The sequence below is a fragment of the Parus major genome, chromosome 1, assembly GCF_001522545.3.
Source record: "Parus major isolate Abel chromosome 1, Parus_major1.1, whole genome shotgun sequence".
Classification (NCBI taxonomy): domain Eukaryota; kingdom Metazoa; phylum Chordata; class Aves; order Passeriformes; family Paridae; genus Parus; species Parus major.
Window position 1 is genome coordinate 3359190 of NC_031768.1, and position 13165 is coordinate 3372354.

The window sequence follows — 13165 nt, forward strand, 5'->3', positions numbered from 1 at the left end:
TTTTCCCATGAACATGGATGGAAGATGTCCTTTCAATGGACCTTTAGTGAGTTCTGGTATATATAAAATAAAATTCACACACAAGGAGTTAGCATAAATCTCAATATATCACTAAAATCCTATTCAACAGAAATTTTGTATCAAGCATGTACAGCTTTTCCTGAGAAGAATTAATTTAATCCCTGAACAGTTTATATTGGAAGTTTAAATTGTCCTATTAGCACTGGTGATCACTTTAAATTTGGTGGCTGATCCCATCAAATGCATGGTGTTGATTTTGAATTTCAATATAAGATGGGCCCAACCTCTGGTGTAAATCAGCAGAGGATCACTGGCAAAGAATGAAAACCTCTCATTTTATATAGTACATGGTCACCCTACTCACTGCAAGTGGTTTTCATGTTAATAAATACTTTGTGCAAGTGAATGTGACATTCTGGTGCTCTGGATCAGATGCTGGAATGTTATAATTCACTGTGACTCTGGAGCAAATCTGCAATCTGTGTGTTTCCCCTTGATGTTTCCAAAATTTATTTTAAATATCTCCAGCATTATTATCTTTCTGCTCTAGACTTAGCTGATACTGAACTATTCATTAAGGCAAGCAGAAGTGGAGACATTTATTTACAGCACTAAAAAGCACTAAATGCTTGGCTTGGAGCAGGCAATAAAAAATAAAATAATGTTGTTGCTAATCACAGAGGTGTTTAGGATTTGATAATATTTCACAAGATTCTAAATTGTGGGACAAAGAGGATTCATGTCTTACACAGAGCAAGTCTTACAGTCTTGCTTCCTGCTGCTCATGGTTAAGATAACTATAAAATCCTTTTATTTCCTGTGGTTTTGGTAACATTTTATGAATTTTCCCCCCATCAAATCGGCATCAAAAGCAGCAAAATCAGCAGGGCAAGGGAGAAGATCGTGTCCCTGTGCCCTGCTCAGGTGAGACCCCACCTGCAGAGCTGCCCCAGCCCTGGGACCAGCCCAGGGAGCAGCTGGAGCTGCTGGAGAGAGCCCAGAGGAGGCTCCAGGATGAGCAGAGGGATGGAGCAGCTCTGCTGGCAGGAAAGGCTGGCCCAGCTGCCATTGTTCAGCCTGGCCAGGAGAAGCTTTGGGCTGAGCTCAGGGTGGCCTTGCAGGGCCTGAAGGAGCCCCAGGAAAGCTGGAGAGAGACAATTGCCAAGGGCTGCAGGGCCAGGACACAGGGAACTGCCTTAAGATGAAGGAGTAAAGGGTTAGATTAGATATTAAAATGAAATTCTTCTTTGTGAGGGTGATAAGGCCCTGGCACAGGTTTCCCAGGGAATCTGTGTCTGCCCCATCCCTGGAAGTGAAAGGCTGGATGGGGCTTGGAGCAGCCTGGGACAGTGGAAGGTGTCCCAGTCCATGCAGGGGGTTGGAATGAGATGATCTTTATGGTCCCTTCCAACCCAAACCATTCTGTGATTCTATCATCCAACCTGGCCTTGAGCACTTCCAGGGATGCAAAGTCCACAACCTCTCTGGCACTTCTTACACTCTAGCTAGATAACATCTATTTAAAACATTTTTTTTTTCTTGTTTTAGGAGACTAGTAACTAGGGATGGTGCATCTCAAGCTTTGTTTCAAGAAAAACTGGCATTGCTGCAATAATACCCTGCTCATCACCACTTTCCAAGTAATCTATGCCCAAGTAATTTGAATTCTTCCTGTGCCATCAGACACAAGGGAGGGCACAAACAAGCTCCTGCAGTCATCCATTCTGGGAAAGCCATTGCATGTCCTGTGTTGTTACATCCTAAATTTTCCTCTGTGGGTGCTGCTTCCTGGAGAGATTCTTTTGGTTGCCCACTTAGTGCCACCCACAGCAAAGGTTTGCTTTGTGGTTTCACCCTTGGTTGTGTCCCAAGTGTTTTGCTCTGCCTAAACCCCAGTAATGGTGAGCCCTAAGACAGCACATCTTCTGCTCTGTTTATCTCATTGTCATTGTCAGAAACTCCTTGTCTTTTCCTTAAGCAGCATAATTCCATGAAATTTCACTGCTTCACCTCAGCATTAACTTTTTCACACAACACTTTGCTTTCAGGTCTGGTGCTGCCTGAGCCCCCTGTGCATTACGAACCTCAAGCTGAAGAGAAATTATTAAGTCAGGTTTAAAAGTTCCAGTTTTCATATGCAGAGGAGCACATTTCCATTATCTCCTCAGAGGCACGGTCTGTCTGGAGCAGCAGTTATTCCAGGAGCCCTATCTCCTGCAGTGCCTGTGTCCAAAGGGACAGGCTGACCCTGGAATTGCAGCTGACAGCACTTGAGAGCCCTGGCTCTCAGAGCATGTGATGTTACTCCTGCTGTTGGCTCATGCAGATTTTATTAACCATTTGTACAAACATTATCCTGCCACTTTCTCCAGTGAAATGTCCCTTGAGCAATCCTTTCTGCTGCCTGAATGTGTTCTGCAAATAACTCTGCAGCTAAATAGCCAGTAATGAGATTATTTCTGTTTAAAAAGAGAAAATAAGAATAGAAGTAAGCAGCTTTGAACTCTGTCAACTGCATGGCTTTTAACCACTTTGGATTAGTGTTTTCATTCAAAGTGATGTGCTTCTTTTAGGTCACTGCAAACCTCTGTTTTTGTCACCATAAAAATGTACAGCATTTTATGTTTGTTATTTTTTATAAGCAAGCATATGTGTAGATAGATGCTTCTTTGTTTGTACAAGGAAAAGAAATTTTATCCTTACTCATGAGAATTCATCCTTCCAGGATAATAGGCTATCAATCTACTTCAGCTCTTCTGTTTTATTAGATTATGGAAATATGTAATCACTGACTTACTTCTCATCTCATTACCTGTCCCTGTGATTTACACTAGCTTGGTGTCACTTTAATTTCAGGTGTTCAGCTGTCTGACATATGGAAGACAAGGTTTCAAGTCACAAGATACAAAAATTACCTTGATGCCTCATTCTAGCTATGTGTGTTGGCAAGTTCTTTAAATGCTGCTTAGGAGAAGCATTCCTTTAGTAGGGAAATATATGAATGTTACATTTTCAGAGTAAAGGGGTGGGTTATAAGCTCAATGCCTGCACAGAACTGGTATCAGAGGGAATAAGGGCCACGAGTGAATTTCAGGTGTCACAGAAGTTGAGTGTAACAGGTTTTATTTGTATGTAACCTGTTCTTTGTGGTCCAACAGGAATGTCATTCTGTAATGGGGGATGTATTTAAGCACAGGAGTTCAGCTGTGCTGGAGTTTCATGAGCTTTAACTCATATTTATATATTATACCTCAAGGAGCAATGGGCATAAACTACAACACAGGAAGTTCCAGCTCCACAAGAGGAAGAACTTCTTTACACTGAGGGTGGCAGAGCACTGGGACAGCTTCCCAGGGAAGGTGTGGAGTCCCCTGCTCTGGAAACATTCCAAACCCACCTGGACACTTTCCTGTGTCACCTACTCTGGGTGACCCTGCCATGGCAGGGGGGTTGGACTGGAGGATCCCTTCCAATCCCAGCTATTATGTGATTCTGATTGTGTGAAATTTATTTATGCCTAACATTAAAGACTAGAGAGAAACGTGGCTACCAGAAAGCCAAATGTCACATGTGATGGGTGGGAAGGAGGAGGCTGAGGGAAATATGTACATTTTCAGACCTTTACTGACTTCAAGCAGGATCACCTTAAGTATGTGTACATCACATTCCAAGATCTGGGAACACAGTAGGAGGCTTCCTGCTGAGCCTCATTTCTTAGCTGGAGTTGTCACTGCATCCAGGGAGGAAAGAAAGAAGCTGGGGGGTGGGTGTGTGGTGGGAGGGATGTAGTGGCAGCACTCTGGGTGCTGACAGAAAGTGTTGAATCTCAGCTTCCTTCAAAAAGTTTGAGGGCTACTGGAGAAGTGAATCCCACTTCAGGAAATTCCAACTTTCAGGAGGAATTTCTTCATAGAAAAAGAATTGGAATAGGCTGCCAGGGAGGTTTGGAGTCCCCATCCCTGGAGGTGTCCAAGGAACAGCTGGACATGGCACTCAGCACTCTGGGCTGGGGACAAGGTGGGGATTGGCCAAAGCTTGGACTCGATGACCTTTTAATCATCAAGATCATCAAGCCTCGATGGGTCTTTTCCAACTTAAAAGATTCTGTAAACTTGACAAACTTTCCTGAGTTCTTTTAATAGCAATTGTTTTTAGAAAACCATTTTCTTTTTAAAGAAGGAATGTTGTTTTCCCTCTTTCCTACCCAGATAAAAAAGAAACAGCAAGAAGTTGTGGGCTTTTTAGAGGCCAACAAGATCGACTTTCAGCAAATGGACATAGCAGGAGATGAGGACAATAGGAAATGGATGAGAGAGAATGTCCCAGGTGAAAAAAAGCCTCAGAATGGAATTCCCCTCCCTCCACAGATCTTCAACGAGGAGCGGTACTGTGGGGTAAGAAACTGTTTGGAAATTTAATCATCTTCAGAGAGTGGTTTCTCACAGAAAGGGACTCTTTTCCATTAATAAGAATAATCAAACAAATTCCTTAAAACAATTTAAGATTCACTGTGAAAGAGCAGTTCTCAGGAAACATTTTTCAAACACAGAAAAGCAAAAAAATAGAAGATTATTTATGCATGGAGGGAAAACTGGCTGGAGAAACTTCTTGATATTTCAGTTAATTTTGATGGAGAGTGTTGATATTTTGTTTGTTTGGACTTATCTGGGCTTCAGGGACATCAAATAGATATCTGAAGTACCAGAGGCTGGGAATAGGAATCTTCTTTTCCATTATATTGTACAAATAAATAGGAATGTTTGTTTACTGGAATAGTTCTAGAATGTGGTTTGAATTATTGGTGTTATATTGCTTATTCAATAAATATCCAACTCTTCATAACAGCAGCTGTAGCGCTCATCAGATGCTTTTATATTTTCATATGTGCTTGTAACAGGTTCTTTCTCTTGAGACAGTTTGTTCAAAGCAGAGAAGGATAATAATGTGCCAGCATGAATATGAGGGCTGTGAATCAAAAGAGATAATCTGAGACCTTTTATTTTCTCATAGTCTGGGTAGAAATGCCCAGTCTGGAAAGTGCTGAGATCTGATGGCTGGAATGAACCTGCAAAGTGCTCTGGAATGCAGGGCACACAGTGGGCCTGGTTTGGAGTTATTGCACAAATCCAGTGGGAACTCCTGCAAGCTTCTACTGGGATTTTCATGCCACTGATTTTTCAGAATTTACTTCAATGCTCTCAGAGCAAAAGCTGATAATATAAATATTGGAGTGCAGCTGTCTGCTCATTTTCTCATAGAATTCCTAAAAAAGAAGTTGGTGTGTTGGAGTTCTTGTGCATTTCAGTATCCACTCTGCACCAATAAAAAGTATAATTTGATATATCTTACTCTGGGTTTTGTGGCAACCAGTGCTGCAATAAATATTTCTGATGTTCCCTGGAGAAGTTATACAAGGAATTAAAGAGTAATTGCCTTATAAAGTTTTGCAACTGGTCAGTCTTGATAGTAAATGATAAATACAGTTTTTACTCCATGTCTGAAGCTATTTCAGGAAGCCAAATAATCTATGTCTTGAAATAAATTCAAGTGTAGGAATAGTCCTTTGCAAAAACACTTCCATAGGGAAAGGAGTTGCAGCTACTGATGTAAAAATGAAATCAAATTTACAATTAGTCTAAAAGTCTCCAGAATTCTAATGTACTCAGCTCTCAAAGCTCAGAGCTAATGATCCCAGTGGGTGCACAACAAAGACTAATTTATAGCATCATTATTTCCAAATAAATAAGGTGATGAGATCCATCTCAGTGCGTGAGCCTTACCCTTCTCCCCAGGGGAAGGTGCCTCGAGGGAGCTGCACAGAGAGTGTGATGTGGGCTGAGAACATTGCATGGGGCTGCCAGACTGCTGCAAAATCCTCCCAGGTGACATATTCTACAATAAAACCTCAGGGATTTGCATTCTGCTTCTGTGCACAGCCTGTGCAGGGCCAGCAGAGCCATTGCCCCAAAATCCAGAACTGTTTTAGGGTGGTTAATGTTTATCTGACACATCTTCCCCTGTGTCCCACTCCTTGGGGCTCAGCCATTTTATTAAAAATATCCCTGAGGATTGCAAAGGTCTGTGTGACTCCAGCACAGTATCTTGAATTCATGAAAGTCCTTTTAAAATATATTGCTCTCATCAGTTTTTAAGGGCCTCACTCTTGTGGCACCTAAAAACCTTTGAATTTGTAGCCTGGCTAAATGCAGACAGTTCATACCCATTTCCTGCTATGCCCAAATCACCCTTTAGCTTGAACAGCCCCAATCCAATATATTTGTAAATGGGAATTGTATCCTCTATTAATCTTCATTTTGTTGGGCTAAACAAGTCAAACTTTTCACACTTTTTTTTTTTTTTTTTTTTTTTTTTTTTTTTTTGGTAAGATATTTTCCCTTTCTCCTTCCTGCTAATTTTTATTTTCTTTGTTCACAGCTAGTACTTTTTTTTTTTTTTAGGTCAAATCTGTTATATTTCATTTTTTTGCCCATTCTTCTTTTTAGGATCACTCTTTTTCCACATTTCCCTCCTTATCAATGGTCTTATCAGTTGTTCTTATCAATGTTTGGTTCCCATTCACACGTGTGCATGGGTGTACACATCATGATGGCCTGGGAGATCTGGCCTTGGCAGATAAAAAGTCAAGATAAAATATTTCCTTCCTTACCTGAGAAAGAGGGATTTGGAGAGAGACAATGCAATCTTCAACTAAAAGGGCTGCAGCAAAAAAGCAAATTATTGGTCTGAGTTCAGTATTGACCCTGCTTTGAGCTGAAGGTTGGTCTAAGTGGTCTCATGAGGTTTCTTCCCACCTGAAGTATCTAGGATTTTGGAAAATATGTTCTGTTACATGCCCACTGGAGGTGGGATGAGCTGTGTGAGAAGAAAATGCAGCAAAGGAAGTTCAGGTCAGACACCAGAAAATACATAGTTTTCAGGAGATTCCCTCATTATCTCATTAAAGGTGGATCTGAACCAGTGCATCAGAGTGATGCAATGATTCCTGCCTTGGAGGAATGTTCCTTTTGGACCTTGTCCAATGTCCTCTTCTGCAATTCAGTGAAATTTTTGGAGTGGTGGAAAGGAAAAGGGGTTCTGGGGACAGGTGAGGAGTCTTCTGTTTGTGCTAGAATAGAATGACATAATAAGAAAACAGTCAGTCCCTCTGCACATCTGCTTTTCTGGACAGACATAGAAGAGACATCTTCATTTTCTGGGTGACCATGAAGAGCTGCTCCACTCCACAGCTTCAGCTGTAAAGGGGAGGTTTCTTATAGATGGATTTTAAAAAAGATACACTGCCTGGGAGCAGCATTTCCACGAGGTCAGAGAGTCTTAAAACAGTCTGATAAAATAGCTCAGATCTTATTTTTCTCTCAGAACTTTGGTATTGCCACTTGAAGAAATAGATTAGAAATTGATTTATTTTGTATGCTTGGTTATAGCACCAATTTCAAGTATCCATTCAAATCCATCAGTGCTGGCAATTATGTCCTTATTTGATCTTTTTCTTAAGCTGCTTCTTTGCTCATGTCTAGACAGACGTCTGCATCTGTGTCATTGCTAAATATATTGAGCACTCTGTTGCTCCTGTCTTTGCTTAACAAAAACCCTTAGAAAACTAGGAAAGAAATGAAAGGTAAACTTGTTTTTTTTTTTGTAAGCTGAAATCTCTGCTTTCTTCTGTGAATTGAACTCTGTAGAATAAAGTACTCTTGTACGTACTTCAAAAAACATCTCTGAATTATTAAGACTTTCATTTGATGTTGGAATGTGCATTTGCAGCCCAGAAAACCAATTGTGTCCTGAGCTGCATCCAGAGCAGGGTGGGCAGAGGTGAGGGGGGGATTGTGTCCCTGTGCCCTGCTCAGGTGAGACCCCACCTGCAGAGCTGCCCCAGCCCTGGGACCAGCCCAGGGAGCAGCTGGAGCTGCTGGAGAGAGCCCAGAGGAGGCTCCAGGATGAGCAGAGGGATGGAGCAGCTCTGCTGGCAGGAAAGGCTGGCCCAGCTGCCATTGTTCAGCCTGGCCAGGAGAAGCTTTGGGCTGAGCTCAGGGTGGCCTTGCAGGGCCTGAAGGAGCCCCAGGAAAGCTGGAGAGAGACAATTGCCAAGGGCTGCAGGGCCAGGAGCCAGGGAATGGCTGCCAGGGGCAGAGGGCAGGGCTGGATCTTGGCATCTTGGGCAGGGATTGTTCCCTGGCAGGGTGGGCAGGGGCTGGGATGGAATTGCCAGAGCAGCTGGGGCTGCCCCTGGATCCCTGGCAGTGCCCAAGGCCAGGCTGGACATTGGGAGCTCCTGGGACAGTGGGAGGTGGCCCTGCCATGGCTGGAATGAGATGAACTTTATGGGCCCCTTCCAACTCAGGCCATTTTATGATTCTATCATTTGTGTAACTGCTAAACTCAAATTTTTGGAAATATAGGGACCTCTGGAGGTTTGTAGTCTAGCCTGCTACTCAGAACAGGGTAGCTTTAAAGTTAGCTTATATTGCCTGAGGCTTTGGCTATCTGAATTCCAAAAGACTCCAAGGATGGTGTTTCCATGTCCTGTGTGCTCTCACCTGGTGCTGTACCAAGCACTGGTGGAAAAATTTTTTACTGATATTCAGTTGACAAATAGCACAACTTAGACCATCTGTGTCTTTTCATACTGATAAAATATAATTGCTTACCTGAAATAAATTGTTCCTGCTTATTTCTCTTACTGCCTGCCTTGGGAACAGTTATCTTTAGTCATTCAGCAAATGGAGATGTGAACAAGTCACCATTACTAAAGCATGGGTGCAAACAAAACATAGAAAAACTATTCCCTGATCACTGTAGGCATTCCTTTATCTCTTATTTAATTCATGATAGCTTCCTCCTCAGTGTGAGGAAATAAGTGACTTTCCATTTACTGTGGGATGTCATTGCACACTCCCTGTTGCCAAGGAGCCCCTGATATCATAGATTTTGCCCACTTCTGATAAGGATTTGTCTGGTCATTCATGTCACTCATGTTCTCAAGTCTGCTTATCTACAAGGCTTTGTGTTTCTGGAGAATTTTAGTACACTTGCTGTGGGCCACTTTTCCTCATAATGACATATAAAATATCAAGTCCACTTCATGGCCTTTCCTTGTTGTTGTCTTCTCTTCGATCCCCAGCTCTTGCCACGTCATGCCATGGTTTGCTCAGGATGCTTTATGAGTATGTGGTCTGCAGGAAGGCAGACCGTGGCCATGTCCAATCCCAGCCCTTCAAATTGCAGAAAATCCTCATTTTCTTGCTTGCTGCACTACTCCTAAATCCATGAGCCAGATGCAGACACTGCCTGGGCTGGATGAGAAGGAGAATCCCACAGCAATGGGAAAACAGCAAAGAGATGGTCTGAGAAATGGGTGGCCTGGAGCAGCAGCAAAATGTGCTCCAGGGCTTCTCCCAGATGGAGCAGTTCCCTCTGGGTGTGACTGTGTGAAAGCCAATCTGTCCCTCAGATAAATCAGAGCAATGGGCTGTCATTTGTCATGTCTGTAAAGCTCTTGCAAACTGCACTGAAATGTCATCAATTCCACTCTTGTTTGCATTAAGGTGACTTCAAACTCATCCACTCCAGCCTTTCCCATAATTTATACTCTGGAAATACTAAAACAGTTCGATAAAACAACTCAGGTCCTAACCCAGCTTTACAAACAAGTCTCAAGGATGACTCAGCACCTTATTATTTACAGGCTTCTATTCTTGGAGTTATTTGGGATTAGAGGAAGGATGATACCATGACCAAGGCAGTAGTGTAGGACTCAGCAGGACATGTGCAGTCCCCTGTCTCAGAGCTGGCTGATTCTGGGCCAGCCACTTCTGACTGGAGATTCTGCTGGAAATTAAATATTTGTTGATTTTTACCTGTGTAAGATGTGAACTGTGAGCTTTCCAGTAACAAAAATAGTGATAGCAAAACTTCCTGAATTGATAGGAGTGTTGTACAGGTGAAAGGAGTAAAGAGCATGGAAGCTGTAGCTGTCAGGATGGGAGGCATCCCTCATATTCTCAGTTCCATTTCCACTGAAAACAGACATTTCATGTAATGATTTATAATTCATTTCACCAGTGCACAAGACAGTTTGGTTGGTGCATGGATATCAGAGAGACCAGCACAACACTTTCCTGAAGTTTGTCTGAAAATAACATCATTTTCTAACCAGACTGCCTTTCTTTAAAATAAAGTTTCCTTGTTACCATTTCACTTGAGCTATCATGTTGCCTTTTATTTGCCATAAAGAAGTTCCAGGGTTTTGAGGGCCTATTTTGTGTCGTCACTCAGAGCAAATTTTATTTTAACATTTAAAGGGAATAGTTTTGCCTCAGACTGTACAGATGAGGCACGTTAAAATGAGACAATTTTATCTGATTCTGCCATGAATGGGATATAATTAAAGTGTAAGTCTCTGGAGAGATTTGCTCATTTATTCATTTTGTCACCCAGTGTGAAACTCCCTTTATCTGTGTTTTCTTCCTGGGGCTCAGATAATGCAGACAATTGTACAAATGCATGGTCATTCTCATCAATGTAGGATTTTCCTGGGCTGGTCTCTTCCTCCTGTGCTTTTTGTTTGATTTTTTTTATGCCAATTCTCTGTTGTTTGTTTGTTCCTTTCTTAGGATTTTGAATCCTTTTTCTCTGCTAAGGAAGAAAATATTATTTATTCATTCCTGGGCCTTGCTCCTCCTCCAGGCACAAAGGTATGCACTTCTGTCCTTCCATGGGGATCATTTATTTGATTTTAATAAAAGATGAACATAGGCAGTGACTCAGCATGTCACATAAGGTGCAGTGACAAGCAATATATTAGATGTTGGAGCAGCAAAGTGTTCTTAGGGGGGAAAAAGTGTCTGGTTCAGTAAATACTAGAGAATACTTCTTTCTTGCCTTCTTTCACTGCAGGCTTGTTACCATGGCTCCAGTTGATGGGTTTGTTGTTGTTGTTGACACACAGCAGTGTTTTATTATGCTCAGCTTTTAAACCATGCAGACTCCCTCCCACAATTTCTAGCTTGTGTTGGTTACAAGCAGCCTTCTCCTGCTGCTGGCCACTGAGCAGGGCTGGGCCTGGCCCCCAACAGCAGGGCTGGGATCAGACCCATCCCATCCCTCACTGGCACCATGGAACTCTCTCCCTCTGCCTGGGGGAGAAAAAAGGCTCACCCAGCCCTTCACCAAGTCCCTTTGGCAAGTCTGCCTGTGCTTCTCCATCACGTTTTGACAATGTTCTAATATATTTCTGGCAAAAGAAAAACAGTTTATTTGGGATTTTTTTCCCCCCCTGTTTTTACCTTGTGTTGTTTTTACAGAAACTAATGTGTTTTTTTCTTTATTAGAATCTTGCTCTGATTAGAAGCTTTATAGCTGTGAGCATTACAGCTCTGCTATCCTGTGCTCATGTTAGGTGGTAATAAAATGTCTCTAACGTGGGTGAGCCAACAAAAGAAATTAATCAAGAGAGTGATGAGCCAGAGTGACAGGAGAACTCTGCTGCATTGTGGTGACCTGGCTGAGGAGCAGATCTGCCTTTGGTCCAACTCTGCAGCACATTTGAGTGAAACACCATTGGAAATATCTCTTTATCCTGTTCTGTAAAAGCAGAGGGAAAAAAAGAGCCTTTGCTAAGTGCTTTGAGAGCCACAGCTGAAAATACAGCCAGGGGAGGGCCCCAGTTGTTATAAATGTCTTTGACACTGAGTCCCTGCATGATAAGGAGAGTGATTTAAACTTTCTGCTTTAGCTGTGCCATCTCCCACCCAGGGAAATAAAAATGACTTGCCTTACCTCACAAGGGTCTTGTGAGAATTCATTTAATTAACATCCACAAAGCCATGAAAGGCTTAAAGGACTGCAGGTATTTCATGTTATAATCATTAAAAAAGATATGTGGAGAATCAGTGAGATAAAGAAAATTGCATTTTTCCACCTTCCCACTCCACGGATTATCTGCTTCTTCATGCAAGGTCCTGGTAGATTCCATATCTATGAAACAAAGTAATAATTTTTTAGAATTCGTTTCTTCCTAGCTGCCAGCAGAGGTTTATTACAGTTTCTACTTCATGACAACTTTGGCAATGTTGAAAATAATATATTTGGTACATTCTGCTGGGCAGATTTGTTTGTCAGTGCCATTGCTAGCAGGCAAGCCTTGTTTACAGTGATTAACTGCTGCCCTGGTGGTGGCTTCAGTCCAGAGAGTGCAAATAAGTGAGAGTGTTTGTAAAGTCCCTGTTAAATGTGGAATTTTGATAGTCTCCCTTTCAGAGTCTATTCATGTTTGCCAGAGACACAGACACTTCTTGCAGAGGTGTTTCTTCAGCATCTTCACTGCAGGAGAGGCTGCCTGTGCTTTGTCAAGCAAAGAACTCTGCTGCTCTGCTTCTGCTGCCCCCTCACTCTCTGTCAGCTCCACCTTAGATGTGCACAATGCATGGCTCATGACACTGATTTCCAGCAGCATAAATCTGGAATGATAAGTCAGGTGTGGAAGAGATGGTGATGATGACACATATGACAAGCTTTCCTATTAATCCCTTCTTAAGAAATGGTGTGGGGTTTGGTTTATTTTTTTTTTTTTTTTTGAATGAAGAAGCAAACTATAAAGCATGGAGTCAGCACAAGGCAGTAAGAATTTACTTTCTAAGGATTTTTACTATGCTGAGACATGACAAAGATTACTATGAAGCTGATACCCATTTGATACTCTTGTCTTAAAACATTGTATTTATTTTTCCATCCATCTTTTGTCTCATACTGCACCAAGACTGGAGAAGTTCTTTAATGGCCATGATCCTGTTTCACAGCACAATCCTGACCTGGAGTGTTTTGAGCTTATTTCCTTCCATCTGAGGAAGCAGATGTACCTTTTGGGGCTCCCTCAACAAATTATAACTTCCCAACAAAACACTTGTAGTTAAATTTATTGCCAATTCATTCCAGTTACTGAGTGCAAAATACACATCCAGATCTGCAGATTCTCTTGTTCTGCTGTTTCTATGTATCAGTATATTCTGTATATTAGAGACCTTCATCCAGCCCTGGGCCCAGCCCAGGGAGCAGCTGGAGCTGCTGGAGAGAGCCCAGAGGAGGCTCCAGGATGAGCAGAGGGATGGAGCAGCTCTGCTGG

General features: G+C 42.2%; 1 protein-coding gene and 1 long non-coding RNA gene across 3 annotated transcripts in view; one reads left to right on the forward strand and one right to left on the reverse strand.

Annotated features, from left to right (window-relative positions):
• SH3BGR (SH3 domain binding glutamate rich protein) overlaps nucleotides 1–13165 on the forward strand; it is a 37131-nt gene that overhangs the window by 1714 nt on the left and 22252 nt on the right. For both annotated transcript variants that reach the window (XM_015629401.1, XM_015629412.1), the window contains exons 2-3: nucleotides 4230–4415; nucleotides 10659–10739. In XM_015629401.1, the coding sequence (XP_015484887.1) occupies nucleotides 4230–4415; nucleotides 10659–10739 (267 nt within the window). The remainder of the gene's footprint in view (nucleotides 1–4229; nucleotides 4416–10658; nucleotides 10740–13165) is intronic.
• LOC117245507 overlaps nucleotides 11834–13165 on the reverse strand; it is a 20506-nt gene continuing 19174 nt past the window's right edge. The window contains exon 2 of the long non-coding RNA XR_004500240.1: nucleotides 11834–12021. This is a non-coding gene — a long non-coding RNA (uncharacterized LOC117245507). The remainder of the gene's footprint in view (nucleotides 12022–13165) is intronic.